The sequence below is a fragment of the Chaetodon trifascialis genome, chromosome 8, assembly GCF_039877785.1.
Source record: "Chaetodon trifascialis isolate fChaTrf1 chromosome 8, fChaTrf1.hap1, whole genome shotgun sequence".
NCBI classification, from domain to species: domain Eukaryota; kingdom Metazoa; phylum Chordata; class Actinopteri; order Chaetodontiformes; family Chaetodontidae; genus Chaetodon; species Chaetodon trifascialis.
Window position 1 is genome coordinate 16,040,734 of NC_092063.1, and position 17,143 is coordinate 16,057,876.

At 41.4% G+C, this 17,143-nt stretch overlaps 2 protein-coding genes across 3 annotated transcripts in view; one reads left to right on the plus strand and one right to left on the minus strand.

Annotated features, from left to right (window-relative positions):
- The window catches only part of LOC139334894 (probable G-protein coupled receptor 153), a 34,777-nt gene extending 29,593 nt beyond the window's left edge, over nucleotides 1–5,184 (plus strand). The window contains exons 6-7 of one of the 2 annotated variants that reach the window (XM_070968144.1): nucleotides 1,456–1,475; nucleotides 2,041–5,184. In XM_070968144.1, the coding sequence (XP_070824245.1) occupies nucleotides 1,456–1,475; nucleotides 2,041–2,877 (857 nt within the window). In that variant the 3' untranslated portion in view covers nucleotides 2,878–5,184. The remainder of the gene's footprint in view (nucleotides 1–1,455; nucleotides 1,476–2,040) is intronic. The other variant, XM_070968143.1, reaches the window with a different exon arrangement.
- Nucleotides 5,185–8,708: 3,524 nt separating this feature from the next.
- On the minus strand, nucleotides 8,709–9,805 carry her3 (hairy-related 3). The gene is made up of 4 exons (XM_070967679.1): nucleotides 9,729–9,805; nucleotides 9,522–9,617; nucleotides 9,318–9,399; nucleotides 8,709–9,160 (listed from the first exon to the last, which is right to left on the minus strand). Exons 1-4 carry the CDS (start codon nucleotides 9,780–9,782, stop codon nucleotides 8,709–8,711), a joined length of 684 nt encoding a protein of 227 aa, XP_070823780.1. The 5' UTR covers nucleotides 9,783–9,805.
- Between the last annotated feature and the right edge of the window lie 7,338 nt (nucleotides 9,806–17,143).

Genomic DNA, 17,143 nt, shown 5'->3' on the forward strand with positions numbered 1-17,143 from the left:
TGACTAATGTATGGTAAATATGACCATCGGCAGTCCCATCAACACATAAGATTAGCTTCATTTATCAACTAGTATGTCCTAGCCATGCAGTTGACAAAGTTTTTATTTTGTAAGAGGGTAAGAGTTTAGTAACTGACTTACCTTCTACATTTCAGGAATCCCTCAAGGTTTCAGGAAAGCACTTTAAACATCTGCTCATGTTCTTCCCAAAAGCATTGTGTCCATTGTATCCAACATCCATTCCAGTCAGATGCAGAGCTGTGAAATGCTCATTTTCAGCCTGCATTAACACCAAAACTTGTTGTAACATGCAGCCTTCTAGGGCAATTCAACAAAACCTTACTACCTGCTTTGGTTCCATTACTGACTTAACTCTGTACAGTCCAAATTCTTGCCCAGAATCAGACATTGGATCAGTATTAATGGGATAAATGAAATTTATTGATTAAAGTGGTGATGATGAATCTTGCTGGACTTGGCCTGGAAGACTGTGGTGAGGATATGTAACTCTAAAATCAACCGATTCAACTCACAGAATATTGACTTTCCAAAAGCATCTTAACACTGTGTCATCTTTGTCAGAAACAGATTAACAAGGGCTGTAGCTTTCTCAGTACAGCATGCAGCCCAAGCAGTTAACATTTACTTGAACAATTTGCTTATACCAGCTGTCCAACATTATAATGGACATTTCAACGCCCAAAGCTCCTACAGCATTGGATCTCTATTCAATTTGACTTTTGATAAAGCCTTGAAACAGAGATGTATACAGTAGCTGTCACTTCATGAGACCAAATCATTTCTCCACCCATTGCTTTTGTGTTTGATAGTCCTCCTCAAATGACAGTAGAGTCATTTGATTGTAAAGTAATATTTAGCTGTGTCATTCCTTGCTTTAATGTGTGATGGTGAGACAAATAAGGTGCATTTTTGATTTCAGTTGCAGGAAGACTGGCTGAACTGTAATATGGCCACACTAGTTTTGTTGCTCCTAGAAGCGTTAAGGCCCAATTGGACCACAAATCCACAAAACTCTTCAAATCCTTATCAAGTAGCACCTCCATTTGAGAACTGCTAAGGCACTTCTCAAGTGGTTTGATTGCAGAATAAAGCCTCTTTGGCTTTATTGGTTTGTTCTCTCTCTCTCTCTCTCTCTCTCTCTCTCTCTCTCTCTCTCTCTCTCTCTCTCTCTCTCTCTCTCTCTCTCTCTCTCTCTCTCTCTCTCTCTCTCTCTCTCTCTCTCCCCATCCTGCCAAGTCTGTCCTGCGCCTTCATTCATTCTAATGCTTGTGCTGCCCTCTGCTGTTCCACCCTCTCAGTTAACCCACTCAGTGCTACTGTATCGTCTTCTGTCTCATTTCTCTGCATTTACTAAAACCCACCACAGGGGGGCAGGCTGATATCAATCTTGTGGCTCTTGACGTCACCTTGACAAATCCTCTCTCTCTTGCATAGTTGTCAGAACAGAATGGCATGTGAGTATAACCTGTAGGGAACTATCAATCTTTGTACTTTTCATCTGCAAATAATCGAGGTGAATAATAGTTCAGTTATAACACTGTTGATGTCTGTTAGATTGTTAAAAACGTTATGTCTGAGGGATTAATTTAAAATCGGTTATCATCGCATTAAAGATCTTGGACAAACTTGGATTTTACACAAACACTTCAGCTGAATCAGGGTACCAAAAATTGAATTGGAAACAAATCAGTTTTCTGTATTGCAAACAATTTAAGTAAGTTTTGCACTGAACTAAATGTCATCAGCCCAAATATTCACACAGAACAGTTCATTGGGACTACAGCAAACCAGTGTTCAATGCCAAATCAGAGGCATTGACAGCCACATAACCTTGAAGAATCCTTTATGTAATATCTTTTATAATTGACCATTTGGGTATATTAAAAACCATATTAATTTTAAATTACTTATTTAGTGGTGCAGGGCCACAGTGCTTTCTGATTCTGTTGTAGAATTCTCAGTGGATGAATATCAAAGTTATTGATAGACTGAAAGGTTTTGTCTGTGTGTTGCGTGCAGGTGCCCCCTACAAGAAGATACTCCCACGACGAAACCGACATGTGGACCAACGACCGGATCCCCTCATACCTTCACCGATGGGGCTCCACCGAGGACATGATAGTGAGTGCCCACTACAGCTCCACCTTGCCGCGCCACGAGAGGCGCAGGAGCAGCCTGGTCTCCTACCACGAGGAGAGCCACCATCACCATCACCCGCACCGCAAGCGGCGACGCTCTGAGGACAGCATGCACTCCCTCAGGCACCTGCCACGTGTGGTCTGTGGCGGGGAGCGCTACGAGGACGAACTGCGGTGTTTCAGCCGCGATGAGGTGATTAACTTTATAGATGAGACGCCGCTGCCGAGCCCCAGGAAGAGCCCGCGGCGCACATCCACCATCTCACTTATCCCCAATGTGTATGAACAGCACACAGTCATCCTTCCTCACTTCCCGCTCACGGACTTTGAGCGTGAGCCTCAGGCGCTCAGGCGGCTCTCAGAGCACAAACGGAGCAGCAGTCGAGGCAACTCGCCAGAGGGCTCCCCCAAACCAGACAGACCTGCTGGAAAGAAGAGCCCCGGGGCTTGTGGCTCTGGTAAAGGCTGCCGGGAGCGCTTGCGAGACGGGAAGCAGCAGTGTGAAATGGGCTCACCTGGGCGCAGCCAGCAGACTCCAGGGCACTCTAGGCTCAGGACAGGTGGAGCTGGGGCCGGTGCTGGAGCTGACTGGGCGCATCAGAGGCACCTGAGCAAGGCCGAGAGTAAAGCAAGCACAAACAGTTTTGTAAGCACACCCTCTGTATCGTCCTCGGGATACATCACCTTTCACTCTGATTCTGTCGGCTCCACAACCTAAAAGCAACTTCTCCCTTGTTAATATTAGCATTATTGCTGAAGTTATTATCATAATGAAAACCACTGAAATATTGGTGGTAATGGGAAAATGACGTACTTGATTATTTGGCCTTTTTACTTGTGCCACTTTTCCGTTTTGTTATGTATACCACCAATATCTGTTATGCTAAATGGCCTTTGGGGGCGTTGGACATTAATTTCTGAATGAGCCTATCTTTGATTTTGTATGTAGGCTGGTGAAAAGGTTGGGTGGACATGATATTCAGCTTTCACATCACAAAATATCCATGAAGGATACCCCCCCCCCCCCCCCCCCCCCCCCCCGCACTAGCACAAATAAACTGTTTTTAAATGGCGTGAACATTACCACACTTTGTTTTTGCTGTTTGATGTTGTTTCTTATGAGATGCTTAAAGAATTGGACGAGGTAGTAATCAGGGTGGCGTTCCTTTTTTACTTTCTTTTCTTTTTTTTTCCAGCAGAAGTTCAACTTAAATTGTGTTTCATTTAGCCTGTAATGGCTGCGTGTTTTGCTGTATGGACACATTTGCTTTCAACCCAAACTCTCCTGAATACTGCCCATGTACCTTGAGATTGACTTATGATGCATTATACATATTCACTTTATTTTGATCATGGTGTACAACTTTTATATTTACATTATTATTCACAACACATGAAATGCTTTTTTCAAGCACCTTATGTTGAAGTAAACCGAGAGTGGTAATCCCAAACTCTTTAATGCATAATAGTTTTGCAGTTACTGTGTGAGACATTGATATGACATGAATACCCCTAAATTCGTAATGAAAATGTGAAGTCAGTTTGTAAAGACTGACTTGTCATGTATATATGAAGGATATTGGATTTATGGTTTTTATGTTCTATTTTGTTTAATGAGAACATTTCCTACCAGTTCTTATTTTTGCAATGGCTGTATTCACTTTGGAGATCATCTGGCACAAAAGTTACTCACCACATTGGATATTTACAACATCTGACTAATGCAGCAGAAAATGGCACTTTATCCTCATTAACTGAGCATGTCAGCCTGACCGCAGCTCATATTTGTTAAGTGATGTGTTCTAAAGGACCAATAATATTTTTTTTGAAGTATCCAACAAAACCTAACCTCTAAAAGATGCTAAATGGTCCAAAAGTCAAATAATTACAGTCCTCAGACAGATGTAGCATAACTTAATTGCTGGGGTCATAACAAAATCCACAAAAATATTAGCACAAATTAGGCACCATTGTGAGTAGAATTGGATTTAATTACAACAGCACATTAATGACTTATAGTAAGTTATCAAAAAGTAAGCTAACAAAAAGCAGACATTATATTTGATATGTAATCTCATAACATGCATTAAGGCTGTTAATGGTCCTATTCTGGGAGGGTTTTCCAATTGTGAAGTTTTTTATGATTATTTAATGAAGCCCATAAAGTAATGTAAATTAAATGTAAGCATTTCCAGGGCCCCAGTAAGGGATACATTGGAAAGTTAAAGTTTAGAGATATTCATTTTCTGTGTATTTGGAAAGAGGATGTGATTACTTCACATCAGTACAAAAGTTCAAGGACAAAAATGACTATACTAAATTATCAGTGAGATGCCCTTCAATGCACCATAATTTTGTGAAATTCTCATTTACCTCACTCACTCAAATGGACGCTGGAATGAACTTAACAGCAAAGCTGACTTTCAAAGCACACTGAAATTGATGAAGACCAAATGAGACAATTTGCTGACTAAAAGGGGTGAAAATTCTTCTACTGACAAATATTAGCAGAAGCAACTTTGGACTTTCACCTCTCATGGACTGTAACTGCTAACATGAATGTATTTGTGCTGATTAGGTGTAAGTTTTCAAAGAAATTATCAAGACTATAAAGACGACATGAAATGAAAATACCCCCTTTGTCAGCCTTATTTAGTTGTGAAACTTATTTTTTGCTATTGCCATCAAAGTAGTAACATTGCATATACGTTTTCACTCTCCTGGTCATTTAAATGTTAAGTTTGAATTCTCATGTATTAGTGTACGTCTGACTCATTGCAGCCTATTCAGTTGGACAAATTAGCTAAAATGTATATTTCTTTGGAGGCATACATCACATTCCCCTGTCCAACTTTGTTATGTCATAGATTTTTGCATTTTGTTGTGTTTACAATATTAAAATATAATTTTGTAACATATTCAAAGATTTATGACTCAAATATGAATGATGTTAAATGTTATGATTTTCTTGTTCAGATGATGACTTTGTTAAAAAGATATGACTGATTAAATTCACAAGATGATGCTTCAGAGTGTGTTTGTAGAATTTTGCAGCAGATGCTCTTTATTTGTGTCCATCATACAACAACAAGCTTGTTGTGGGGCAGTAGTATGCATTTGGAAGTTTCTTTTTGCTTAAGTTGATTTTTTTTCCCCAGGAGGTTGAGCTCACCATAATGAAATAACATTCGTCTACTTGTGACCAGCTCCCTAGAAGACCAAGGTTTGGTGTCTTCCACATTCATCAGCCTCCTGCTCTCAGTGACATATGGCAAGAAACACATCCACAGAAACATATAGAAATATTTGGTTGTTTGCCTTTAAGCAAACAAAAATGGTAAAGACTGCATGATAAACCATTAATTACCAAATTAATTAGATTTAGATTTAATTGATACTAAAGCCTACCATAAAACAGATAGATAGATAGATAGATAGATAGATAGATAGATAGATAGATAGATAGATAGATAGATAGATAGATAGATAGATAGATAGATGGTCATTTTTGTCAGATAATAAAGGAAAGGAAACTCCCGCAAATGTAAACTAGCCTGTAGGACTTTTCCCTCCCTTTATTTAGTTACTGGGCTCATGAGGTTCGGGTAAGGTCAGGTCCAAGTTTAATTCATTTTGCGTTCGTAAACTAGAGCTGACCGCAACAGTTAACTCGCAGTAGCTAGCAGCGTCATAACAGGCTAAACATTTTTGCGTTTGCTAGCGTTACTAGCACGTCATGCATAGGCTAAGTTAATAATGTGTTTGGAATATAAGGCAAACCGTATTTTGGAATAAGAGGCAAACCAGCGAGAACCACGGTGTTTCGTTTGAAAAGGGTCTTATAAAAGCTGACGTTTGTTTAGCTAGTTAACTGTTAGCTTCGTTTCAATGTGTTTCCCTTCATTTCACAACAAACATCTCTTCAAATTATTTATACCTGTTTTGCTCTGTTATGAGCACGAAGCAACCGTCGACGCGTGTCCATATCTATCCTGTTGTATCCTGTTGTGTATATAGATAAATACTGAAGCTGTCCACACATATGTTATCCGAGCAGAGTGGCGCAGCGGAAGCGTGCTGGGCCCATAACCCAGAGGTCGATGGATCGAAACCATCCTCTGCTAAGAAATTCTGTTTTGCCAAAAATGCTCTTGAACTAATGTAGCTTTGCCCGTGAGTTCTTGGCATGTCTTAGGCACTGCCTTAATCAATGCTGCTGCAGTTAACGGTGTAGCTAGCTCTTTAATGATAAGGACCTCACTAAACCGTGTAAGTTAAATGCCCGTATGCAATTACGTGGCCAACTCTTGTTCTGCAACTTACTCGCAAAACACGAGATGTATATTTGTAAAAGTAAATTTCGTCACGTTTGACCGAGGAGCACTGCCATGTTGTCTTCTGATGCAGCTGTTCCTAATCACCTGATTCTGCATCCCAGCCGGTGGTTAGAGCTTTGCGGAGAGGTCGGAGCTGCCTGTTGCCCGCACCAGTGAGCTTGGACACGGCTCTTTATGTTTCAAAACGTAATTCCACGGTGTCTGCTGTAGGTCTATCTTGAAATAGCCCGGAGCCAAAGCCAGCCCTATTGTTTGAGGTTCAAGCTTTATTGTGAGTTACATGCTGTATGTTTCAATCGCACAAGTCATCAAGTGATAACGCTGTGTGCCATTGCGCCAGAGAATGCTCAGCAGTTGTGCTGAATCTGTCTTAAGCAAAGACATATTTACCAGTAAAATGAGCAGGGAACGGACGGGTTTGCAGCGCACTTCATCCACGTCTGCTCTCTTAAGAGCGCTTGGCTGCTCCCAGTCTAATGCTAATAACTTATTGTCACTCTCCCTTCGGTTCTCAGCTCTAATATGCGTCGCTATTATTGTGGCAACTCCAACTAGGTTACTTAAACAATACTGAGAAGAGTTCATAGACGTTCTTTGAAAAAGCTGAAGGGCATTCAGTGTGGAAGTCACGTGGCATTTCCTTTCTTGGATAAAACAAACTTCTCGTGCTATGGGCCTCTGTTGGACCCATCAGAGGAGTAGCTTTGACTTTGTGGGAAGAGAGTATTAAGAAGGTTTACAGACGGGGTTTGTGAGCTGAAATAACAAACACTCGCCTTAAAGAAGGGTTTGGAGCTGTGAGGTGTTATGTTGAGGGTAAAAAATAACTTGAAGCAGGCGGTGAGTAGTTTTTTTGTACTGCACAGGAGCACGCCTCTTCCATGGTGCAGCAGTGTCTTTTCAGCATGTTCCCTCTGAAAGCGCTGTGGGCGTTTCAGCGATTCTCCTCGCTGCAAGGTGCCATCCTTTCCAGCGCTGCTCCTTAGAGACTCTTTATGACATTCCTGCCAAAGCAGCGGAAGAAAACTATAGGGTACTCTAAAAGAGCTGAATGATAGACCGGCGTGTTGTCTTGCACATATGGCCTACATAATATATAACTGCAACCACTGTAGTGTAGCAAAAAGTTGATGTGCACTGTTTATTATACAGTATTCAGTATACTAAAAGAAGACGTACAAATGCTACTTCAGTGTACTAAAAAAAAATAAATAAATAAATAAATCTAATAGCCTACTATACTACATCAAAAGTCAGTTATGCTTTATTCAAAAAGTTGTCCCTTGTACTCCAAGTTGTCATTTCATTTCAGACTACTTTGCTATTACTTGGGTAATATCTATTAATATCTATGCGTCATCACTGCACATGAAACCTTTTGCTTGCACTGAAGGGAGTCGCCTAAGAAGCAGCCTAATGGAGGGACTTATGAATGAGCTTACTATTCACACGAATTTGTTCCGCTGACCTCTCGGTCACAATTAAACTGGCAGAAATTCAATTTCAACTTGCAGCACAAATTTAAACTACATTCAACATTTTCTTTTGTCGCTTATAGTCTACAGCTTCTCGCCATCTCCAAGTCCAGAGGATACAGCACTGCGTGTAATTAGTCGCCTACATAGCAGAAAATTGTCGTGCTGTCCGACAAGCGTCTGATTTGCCCGCTACTGTCGCGGTACTTATGCGTGAAACCAGAGAAGAATGGAGGGAATGACAGCCAACCCCCACTCTCTTGGGTCTTTTTTAATCTCTATACGTCAACAACTTCACAGATATACAGTTTATATAATGAATTTATCAAATGCGTGACACAGAAAACCGTGAAATATTAATTCGATGGCCACACGTCTACAAATAGAAAAATGCACTCGTTTGAGACTCAAAAGTCTTGACAGATTCAGCACCAAATCATTTGAGCTTCGGAGGCCTTTATTTCAGGTAGCTAATCTCCTTTTCCCCAATATGACACCCGAAAATCAATATTCCTCTCTACAGATCAACCCTTGCTGTAAATCCACCCCATGTTGTCCGAAGCGACCCAAAATCTACCAACTTTAAGAAAAGAGGCAAGGCGTTCTTTGTTTCGGCAATTTTATTAAGAAAATAAAACATGGTATATAGGTAATAGCATATTGTGAAAATCTATACAGTGCAATTATAAACATTCAGTCAAGCTATGATTTAGGATATCTCCATCTTTGCATCAGCTTTACCAAGGCCGCCACACGTTGCGCTGAGCGTTTGCAGCTTCGCTCCTGTGACCGGCAGAGTGGAGCTTCTTGAGACCGGACCTGTTTTCACGAGTGTTTTTTTGTGTGGCAGTCATCTGTTTGTTTCCTTCGCTCTGCAATGAAGGAGACGTGCATGTGCTGTTGGGTGTCGAGGCGTTTGATTTGGCCGTTTTTCTCTCATCAGGTCCAGCTGCGGATGGAACGAGTCTCGGCGCCTCATCCCGTGTCTCAGCCTGGGCCAGGCCGCTGTCCGTGGTGCTGAAGACATCCTCCCGTCCCCGGGAGCGGCAGAGTTTACTGGACAGCTGCGATAACATCCAGCGGTCGCTCCCGTTCAAGTTATCTGCGATCAGCAAGTATTGGTCGACGTTTGCAAGGCAACTGCGAAAGCCAGTGTGATAATCTGGAAACTCGGAAGCAGCGGCAGTGCCTGGAAGCAGTGGAGAGACATCTTCAGGTGAGAAACACGCAGAGTGTGTGCATAAAGTTGAGCAGAGCTTGAATTCTCCCTAAAATCAGCGTAAATGAGTCGAGTATTTGAATGTTTGATGGCTTGGCCTAGTGCAAGAGGTGAGGTTATAACTCACAGCTCTGGATCTTTTGGAGGTTCCTTAGATGTTTGACGGTGAGCTCCAAGATGTCGGCCTTTTCCAGTTTGCGCTTTCGAATCTGAGTAAAGAAATGATATTGTTTAGACACTTTATTAAACTTACTTAAGCATCAGTTGGAATAACACTGGACAGAATTAAATATTAAACTGTGCTCTAAAATCTAAAGTTAAAGTTACTTACGCTCGTGCTGTAGTAGGTCTCCAGAAGAGATTTTAACTGGTCCAAACACTTATTTATACGAGCCCTTCGTTTCTTTTCCATGAGTGGCTTGGACACCTGTAAAAAGTGGGTATATATAATTGACATTGCATGCAACACAGTTCAGTCATTTTCTGGTATTTCATTTCGACTCTGAAATCCAGTTCCCCTGGAAGTTATTCCACACACCTTGTTTCCAGCCATGGGTTTGGACTTTTCTACACAGTCTGTCTTCGCCACCATTCTCTCTTTGTGGGTTCCTTGAAGTTAATCTCTTTCCCTCTCTGGAGCAGAATGACGGGGTTGACCCTGAGTGGATTTATATAGAGACGCCCACTTAACATCTCAATGGCAACAGTCCCGCCTGTCTCATGCGGTCAAATGAGCAACACTGCCGTCATTTAACAGCCAAACCTTATCCTTATCTCCATCTTATTTCATTTATTTATTTATTTTTTATCTGCTGTCATAATTATTAGTGTGTGTGTGTGTGTGTGTGTGTGTGTGTGTGTGTGTGTGTGTGTGTGTGTGTGTGCGCGTGCGTGCGTGCGTGCGTGCGTGCGTGTGTGTGTGTGTGTGTGTGTGTGTGTGTGTGTGTGTGTGTGTGTGTGTGTGTCGGGTCGGATCTGATCCCGGGTGTGATCCTGGGGTCAGATGCTGAAAAACTGATTTATGCCGACTTGATTACACTATTCATTGCACTGCCTTCCTGTAACTGTTATTATTATCATCAGTGTGTGTGTGTCCTGGGTTAGATCCCGGGACTGATACCGGCCCGGGTGGCAATTATTATTATTATTATTATTATCCTTATTATTATTATTATTAGTGTGTTTATCCCGGGTCGGATCCCGGCCGGGTTGTTGTTATTATTATTATTATTATTATTATTATTATTATTAGTAGTAGTAGTAGTAGTAGTAGTAGTAGTAGTAGTAGTAGTGTGTGTGTGTGTGTCAGATAGTGTCCCGGGTCAGATGCTGAAAAACTAATCCATGTCTTTAATTCAAGTTGTCTGGACCCAGCTGTTATTATCATTAGTGTGTATCTATCTATCAGTTTTCAGTACACAACATACAGAGACCATAAATCCGGGTACAGTACATGGTCTACAGCACGATGGATGTATTAAGCACAAATCCCCAAGAAACAACGTGTGGGGCCAAAAAAAAAAAAAAAAAAAAAAAAAGCCCAAAGAGAAGCGTAAAAATCATAAACATAATGGGTAATCTTAATGGTTCTTCTTGGTGAGCATGGTGTGGGCTGTATTGACTCCTGCGTTCAGTCTTTTATATGTGAGTTTCACGCCACCAGGTCGAAGGCAGCACCGTGGTAATTCCCTGCTTGTCCCCATAACATTTCGATTTTCTGGCGGCTGCTCATATAGTAAAAGAGTTACACCTGCAAACCACTTTCTTTACCCTTTCAGGCTAAAGGTGCAGCTATGTTTATCGACTTCGAACATCAGACATGTAAACAAGAAAAGCATACGAGATTTCGAAAAATGAACACTTTCGGATTAACTTGGGCTGTTGTCGCAGCCGGTTTTTGTCTTCATAGCAGGCGCAGTGAGGCACCGAGGAGAATCGCGGGCCGCCCCTTGTCCTCGGTCTCTCGCCTCCCGATTTTCCACACTGCTCCTTGAAAAGGGCGAAGGCTTGGGAAAGTCATACCAGCTGAAACAATGTATTGACTATAGGCTCACTGCAGACCACTGCGCATCTTGTGCTCACCCACACAGGTCGTCTGAAAATACTAAATGGGGTTAAATTAAAGCTAAAGACACCCACTTATGGAATGCTTTAGCTCTGCTCTATGAGGTAAACGTGTTCATTACACCCATTTAACTGTGTTATTTGACGTTGCTTGCGTATTTCCAGAACTAACGAAAGAAAGTTGGGTTAGATGGCGAGACTTTGCAAGACACGCAACAACGTTAGGAAACCTTTCTTAAATCGCCCAAGTCTTCTCGCCTGGTGCGGTACACAATGTGTGCATTAAAATGACAGGGTTCGGCTAAAGGAGGGGCATTTGTATTCCGTCTGGGGAGAGCGCGCATGAAAAGAGGCCAGTTTATGGCTGTGCGCCATTGATCTTTTCTTTTCGTCTGCTTTGCAACCACAAACATGTGGGCATCAAAAGATTCCCTCCACTTCCAAAGCGAACCAAAGTCGCTAGATAGATAGATGGGTAAAAATACAGCAGACTTCGTCTACAGTCTTCTTTGCTTCATGAAAGGATTTACTTTGGATTGTTTTGATTGCCACTAAGGCACTACTTGATTTTTTTATGCTGTAGCTCAAACTGCATTTTCTTTCACCAATTAGTAAAATGTCGTTAATTAAATTGCAAAAATCGGTGCATTTTTCGAGCTGTGTTGAGGCTAGATTAATTGGTCTCTCCGACTAAATGATGTCGAAGCTATACAATTCAAAGACACTACTGAAGCACAGACATGTCAGGCTTGTGTCAGGAGACATTAATTGCGTAAAATGTACCGAAATCATGCGGGCCACAATTGGTGGTTCTATACACTGAAGCATTTAATTGGTATGAAATTTGGCCAGGCGCTCCGTTGTAGGCCGATGTGAACTATCTGGTGTCTTTTGTCCGCTCTGGACGCCACATTATCTGCATTTTCACGCCTGGCTTTAACACAAGACCGTGGAGCGTTGATTTCAGCATGCAGTCGTGGCATCACAACAGTCGCCCGTGTTGTCATTCTGTGCCACAGAGTAGAGATTTCACCGCTGATTATTCGGTATAATTTCAATTAGTGTCTGCTCTCTGAGGTCAACCCGGATATTTGCCAAATGAAAGGGGGGGTTGGTGGTTCTATAAAAATAACTACTGGTCTGCTGAGTGTGAATACAGCCAGGCTTTAAAACTGTTCCTCTCCAGAACCACCACACATCTCACAAACGTCATTATGTCATCATCTATCCATAAGAATAGCGCAACGAGAAGCTTGTGTCCCAAGTGGACATAATAATGCAAGTGCCATTAAATGACAAGTTAAGTGTATGTTTATAAAAGGGCTCGGGCTCTCGCTCCACTTTCACTTTTCAGCCCCAGGTCATTCATTAACCTCATCCAGCCTTTGTCATGGATGCCTGTCGGCGGGGACCTTACAATGCTGCTGTAATAATTGGACTATTGGGGAACTTGTTAACAACAATTAGTGAAGCAATTATGCAATTACTGCAATAAACTATTTTCTTCCTAGAGGGAAGCTGAGACATTTGCAAGCCAATGGTTTGGCTCATACTCAAATGATATAACAGAAGTAGAGGTTATCTAGGCCACGTCTTCCATTTAGGCTACTTTCTTAGGAAGAACTATGCAGATTATAAATACAAATAACAAGAGATAACAAAGAATAGGCCACTATGCTAATATGTTATATTAGCAACATCTAGATTTACATGATTGTAATCTTACCGTTCTGGCTACAGAATAATATCCTACATTGCTTTACGCATGTCTACATTTGAATATTAAAAAATGATTAAATAGGTATATGTTGCAGACTGCAGGTCATTGTATGTTTCTGAACATAATTTAAAAATAATGTTTTAATTAATTTCGCCCGTATATATTATAAATTGTAACCCTAAGCCATTAATAGACCCATGTCTGGATGCCAGAACAGAACTCCCTCAAAATATGCAAACACAAGCCCATAATTTGGCGCACCATGAGCGGAGCAAATCGATGTACCGCCTTCCATTCAGATGGACCTGAGGCAGCACTGGTGTGACCAAAACGCTCATTGTGAGTAACAAGGCCACAGTAAAAGAGCAGGTACATGGACAGGTGCACTGGAAAAATATTAGAAATATATACAGGATTTTGTGAAAAGCCACGCGACGGACGTGCTGACGAGGCCCTGATCAAACATCAAATAGAAAACGCATCATGAATTTCTATAGACTTTCTAAAGACTTCTTACTTTGGTTTGGGGACACAATGGCCGCTGTTTGCCTGTGTGTGCCGGGGTTATCGCATGAAAGGACCAGGGGTGCACATTAACATCGCTTAAGGTTTTCTCAAGGGCCGAAATGAACTGACTGGAAAGTAACTTTATAACTCGCTGGAGGATGAAGCCTTTGTCGAGCTCTGAACTGAAAGACACAAGTGCCTAACAAAAGGGGGGCGCCATTGTTAAGCACCAAAGCGCATGGGTATTGATGCGCCTTGAATTGCAAAACATCTGCCATTTACTCTGAACCAATTGAGCAAGATTTGAATGAGAATAACCAAGCAGCCTTTGGCGCACTGTATTTAGCCGTGCGTAAAACAACAGTTACCCGGAATATAATATGGAGCGTTTGATTTGAGATTAAAAGCGTATCAAAAACCAACCTAGGATGAAATTATTTGAACCATTTCTCTACATTGCCATATCACCTCGGTGCTGACTCCCACTGCTGGATTGACACTGTCATCTTATTAAATTACTTGTTAGCGATATCAATGTTTCATCGTGGACTAGGGAAGTTATCTTGTCTAAACGTGGTCCACCTCACGGCCTTTTCATTTTGGTTTGATGGATTTATGACTATGAAGTGCTGATAAAGTTCTATTGGTGCGATCCATCTCTTTACACACAACGCCTGCCCCTGGAGAGTAAACTGACCGATGGTTTTTACCAATAGCACATGGACTAAAAATTAACTCTAACTAATTGTCATGGATGAAAGAGACTCGACTGTACTGACAGTGAGTACGTGTGAAGACATTCAGATCCACTCAAACATGAATTCATTTGGTCATTGCCTGTTCGCTCGGTTAATAATCATCGATTTTCTCAAAGACAAGACCAACACTGTTTCAGTGGTCTTTCAAAATGAATTGCGCCCTATTGTAAACATAGCAACCGATCATTAAAATCGGACTAATGGAGGATGTTTCAAGTATAGTGAAATAGGAGGTCAGCTCTGTCAACATCAGCAACCCTGACCAGCGAGGGACCTGGAATCTATTGATTCAAAAGCCAACCGTTTTTAGGCAAATCCCGTATGGCAACCGAAAGCAAATGGCCTCCACTTTAAGTGCGTTTTGTTTTTGCTTTGGGTGCAAAAGGAAGGACCAGTTGCTGGCCAAGTTTTTCCCAGGGTTTTCCCTTTATCTGACCAAAGTGGAAAATTGAAAGGTACAACTGAAAAGCCATGGGGCGTTCCTCCAATTTTCCTCGCTCCATATTTTGTAAAACAGAAATATGTGTCCCCTCAGCAGAAATGCTGCCCCCTTCCACTCGAACAAAGTGACAAATTCTTACAAAAAATAAATAAATAAAATGAAAATAAAACAATACGTATAATTAATTAAGGCACAATATCCGCCGTAAAACACAAACCAGTTGCAGTTGTGTAGTCTTGGCAATTTCTAACAGCTGCTGATGGTTTTAAACGTTGAGGCTAATTTAAAGTTTAAACTGTAACTTTATTAGCAGAGTGTTATCATAATCATCCCTCAGCAGGCTGCGCACTTCTTGAAGTTATAACAAGTGAATGAATGCGCTGAAGTGCTGCGTGACAACGTGTGTGGTGAATGTAACACTGAAATTGGTATGAAATTGTCAATTTGTTGGTGTCAGCGTTAAGATCTCCAAACGTGCCATATGCCATGCTAAGTGGCACTATTTACCGATTCGTTCCTAGTTTCACGGTCCATCCTCCCCTTTTCCTTGCCAGGAAACTGAATAGCCACAACAAAATGGCAATTTACCCTCTGGAATTGTCACATACCCCCTGCGGCAAAGCTCTTTCCGTTTCACTTTGTGGGTCACCCCTGCCTAACTGCGTGAAACTTTGACTTTCAAATGGAGACAGAAAATGGTCAACCGTCAGTAGCCTACTGTGTCAGGTCACTGTCGATGACGCATCACTCATTTAGCCTCCGTGGCCTGCTGTCAGCTCAAAGTAAATCTGTCATTGCACCCAGAAGCACGTTAACTTAATCTCACAAGATACAAGGAATTAAAGTAGCACACAATAAGAATTAGTGCTGGCCATGGGGCTACATTGCATCCCGATAGCAAAAATAAATAACTACGAAAACTATGTGGCATGAAATTCCTGACGCACACTTGTTATTTGAGGTAAAACATGTATTAATCGGATCTATGACCTACCCATATCACCGTTGGAGGTATTAATGTCATAAATGAAACACTGTTGTCTAACCAGTGTCGTGTTTGGCAGTACGATTGTGCATCACTGTGCAACGAAGATGTAATCAATTACTGAACTCAGGGACGGACTGACCATCTGGCATAGCGGGCATTTTCGAGGTGGGCCGACGTGCTATTTGGGCCGATAGTCGGCCACTTTTTTATTTTAAATATTGGTCTGACTAGCCCATAATACCAGACTGTCGATCAGCGGCCCGATTGACATTGAGCTGGCAAGGTGCTATGTTTGCCACGGCAGGGCCTTCATCAGCTCCCATGGCCGATGACAGTGGTGGTGGCGACATTGAACAGGGACATGCAGTAAAACCTGCGGTAAGCTGGATTGCTCTCAGAACACTTGTAATGAGGAAAGCAACCCAACCCCTTGGTAAATCTGATAATGATAAAACGTCAATAACATATTTCTGGCTAATGTTCTGTGGCCAGGTTAGTTTGTATTAAGTGTAAATAAATTAGACTTTTTGGAAGTATTTAATGTGTTCTCTCTCATTGACTCCCATTAACTCATTGCATGGCTTAAGGTACGTGGTTTTAAAGAGTTGCACAGTTGGTATACACATTCAAGAGACTGAAAAGAACGAAACGGTGCGCGTTATCAAATGTGGTGGGCCGGTCTGGTCCAATATGCCAGGGCCGATTTCTTGTCCCAGTCCGCCCCTGACTGAACTAGTTCCAAGGTTATATGTGACTGTCTGATTGCCCCTGGGGCAACCAGCTCCAGAGATATATGCTTCCACTGAACTGTAAACTGTATACTAGAATTAATGTGCTTAAACCAAACAGGGATCATTTTTAATTTACAACAGAAGAAATCTATTCAAAGAATTAGAGGCAAAACACTCACAGATAACTTTAACTTCAATACAAAAAAACACTTAGTGTTGTTAGAACTTTTAAAGTTTAATTCACATCATCCAGTTTCAAGTATTTCAAGCAGTCTCGTTTTTAAGGATATATTGAAGATGAAGGGGTGAAAATAAGGCCATATGTTTATTATCAGGCTTGGCGAATACTGACAGGAAAATTAAGTCATACAAGTACTTGGTGGAACTGTGATCCTGTAGACAGCATGACTGTGAAGTGGCGCCATCATGTGGCGCAATTGGTATTACAGCAACCTCAAAAAAAAAAAGTACATGACAAAATCTGAATTAGTACAGAGGCAGAATAACTTAATGTGGATTGTCCATAAATGTCCATAGGCTGTTAAATTACATGTAACTTCAAAAGATGCGAAAGTAAAAATTCATTAACAACAAGATGGTCTCTGGGTACATATTGTCAGAAACAAGACCATCTAAAGATTGCCAAGAAGTGCGAAGATTTTTTCGACAAGAGATCTTTAAAATTCATTTTTAGTGTGGACAATGACAATGTGGATAAACTGTTAGTATACTGTTAGTATAAA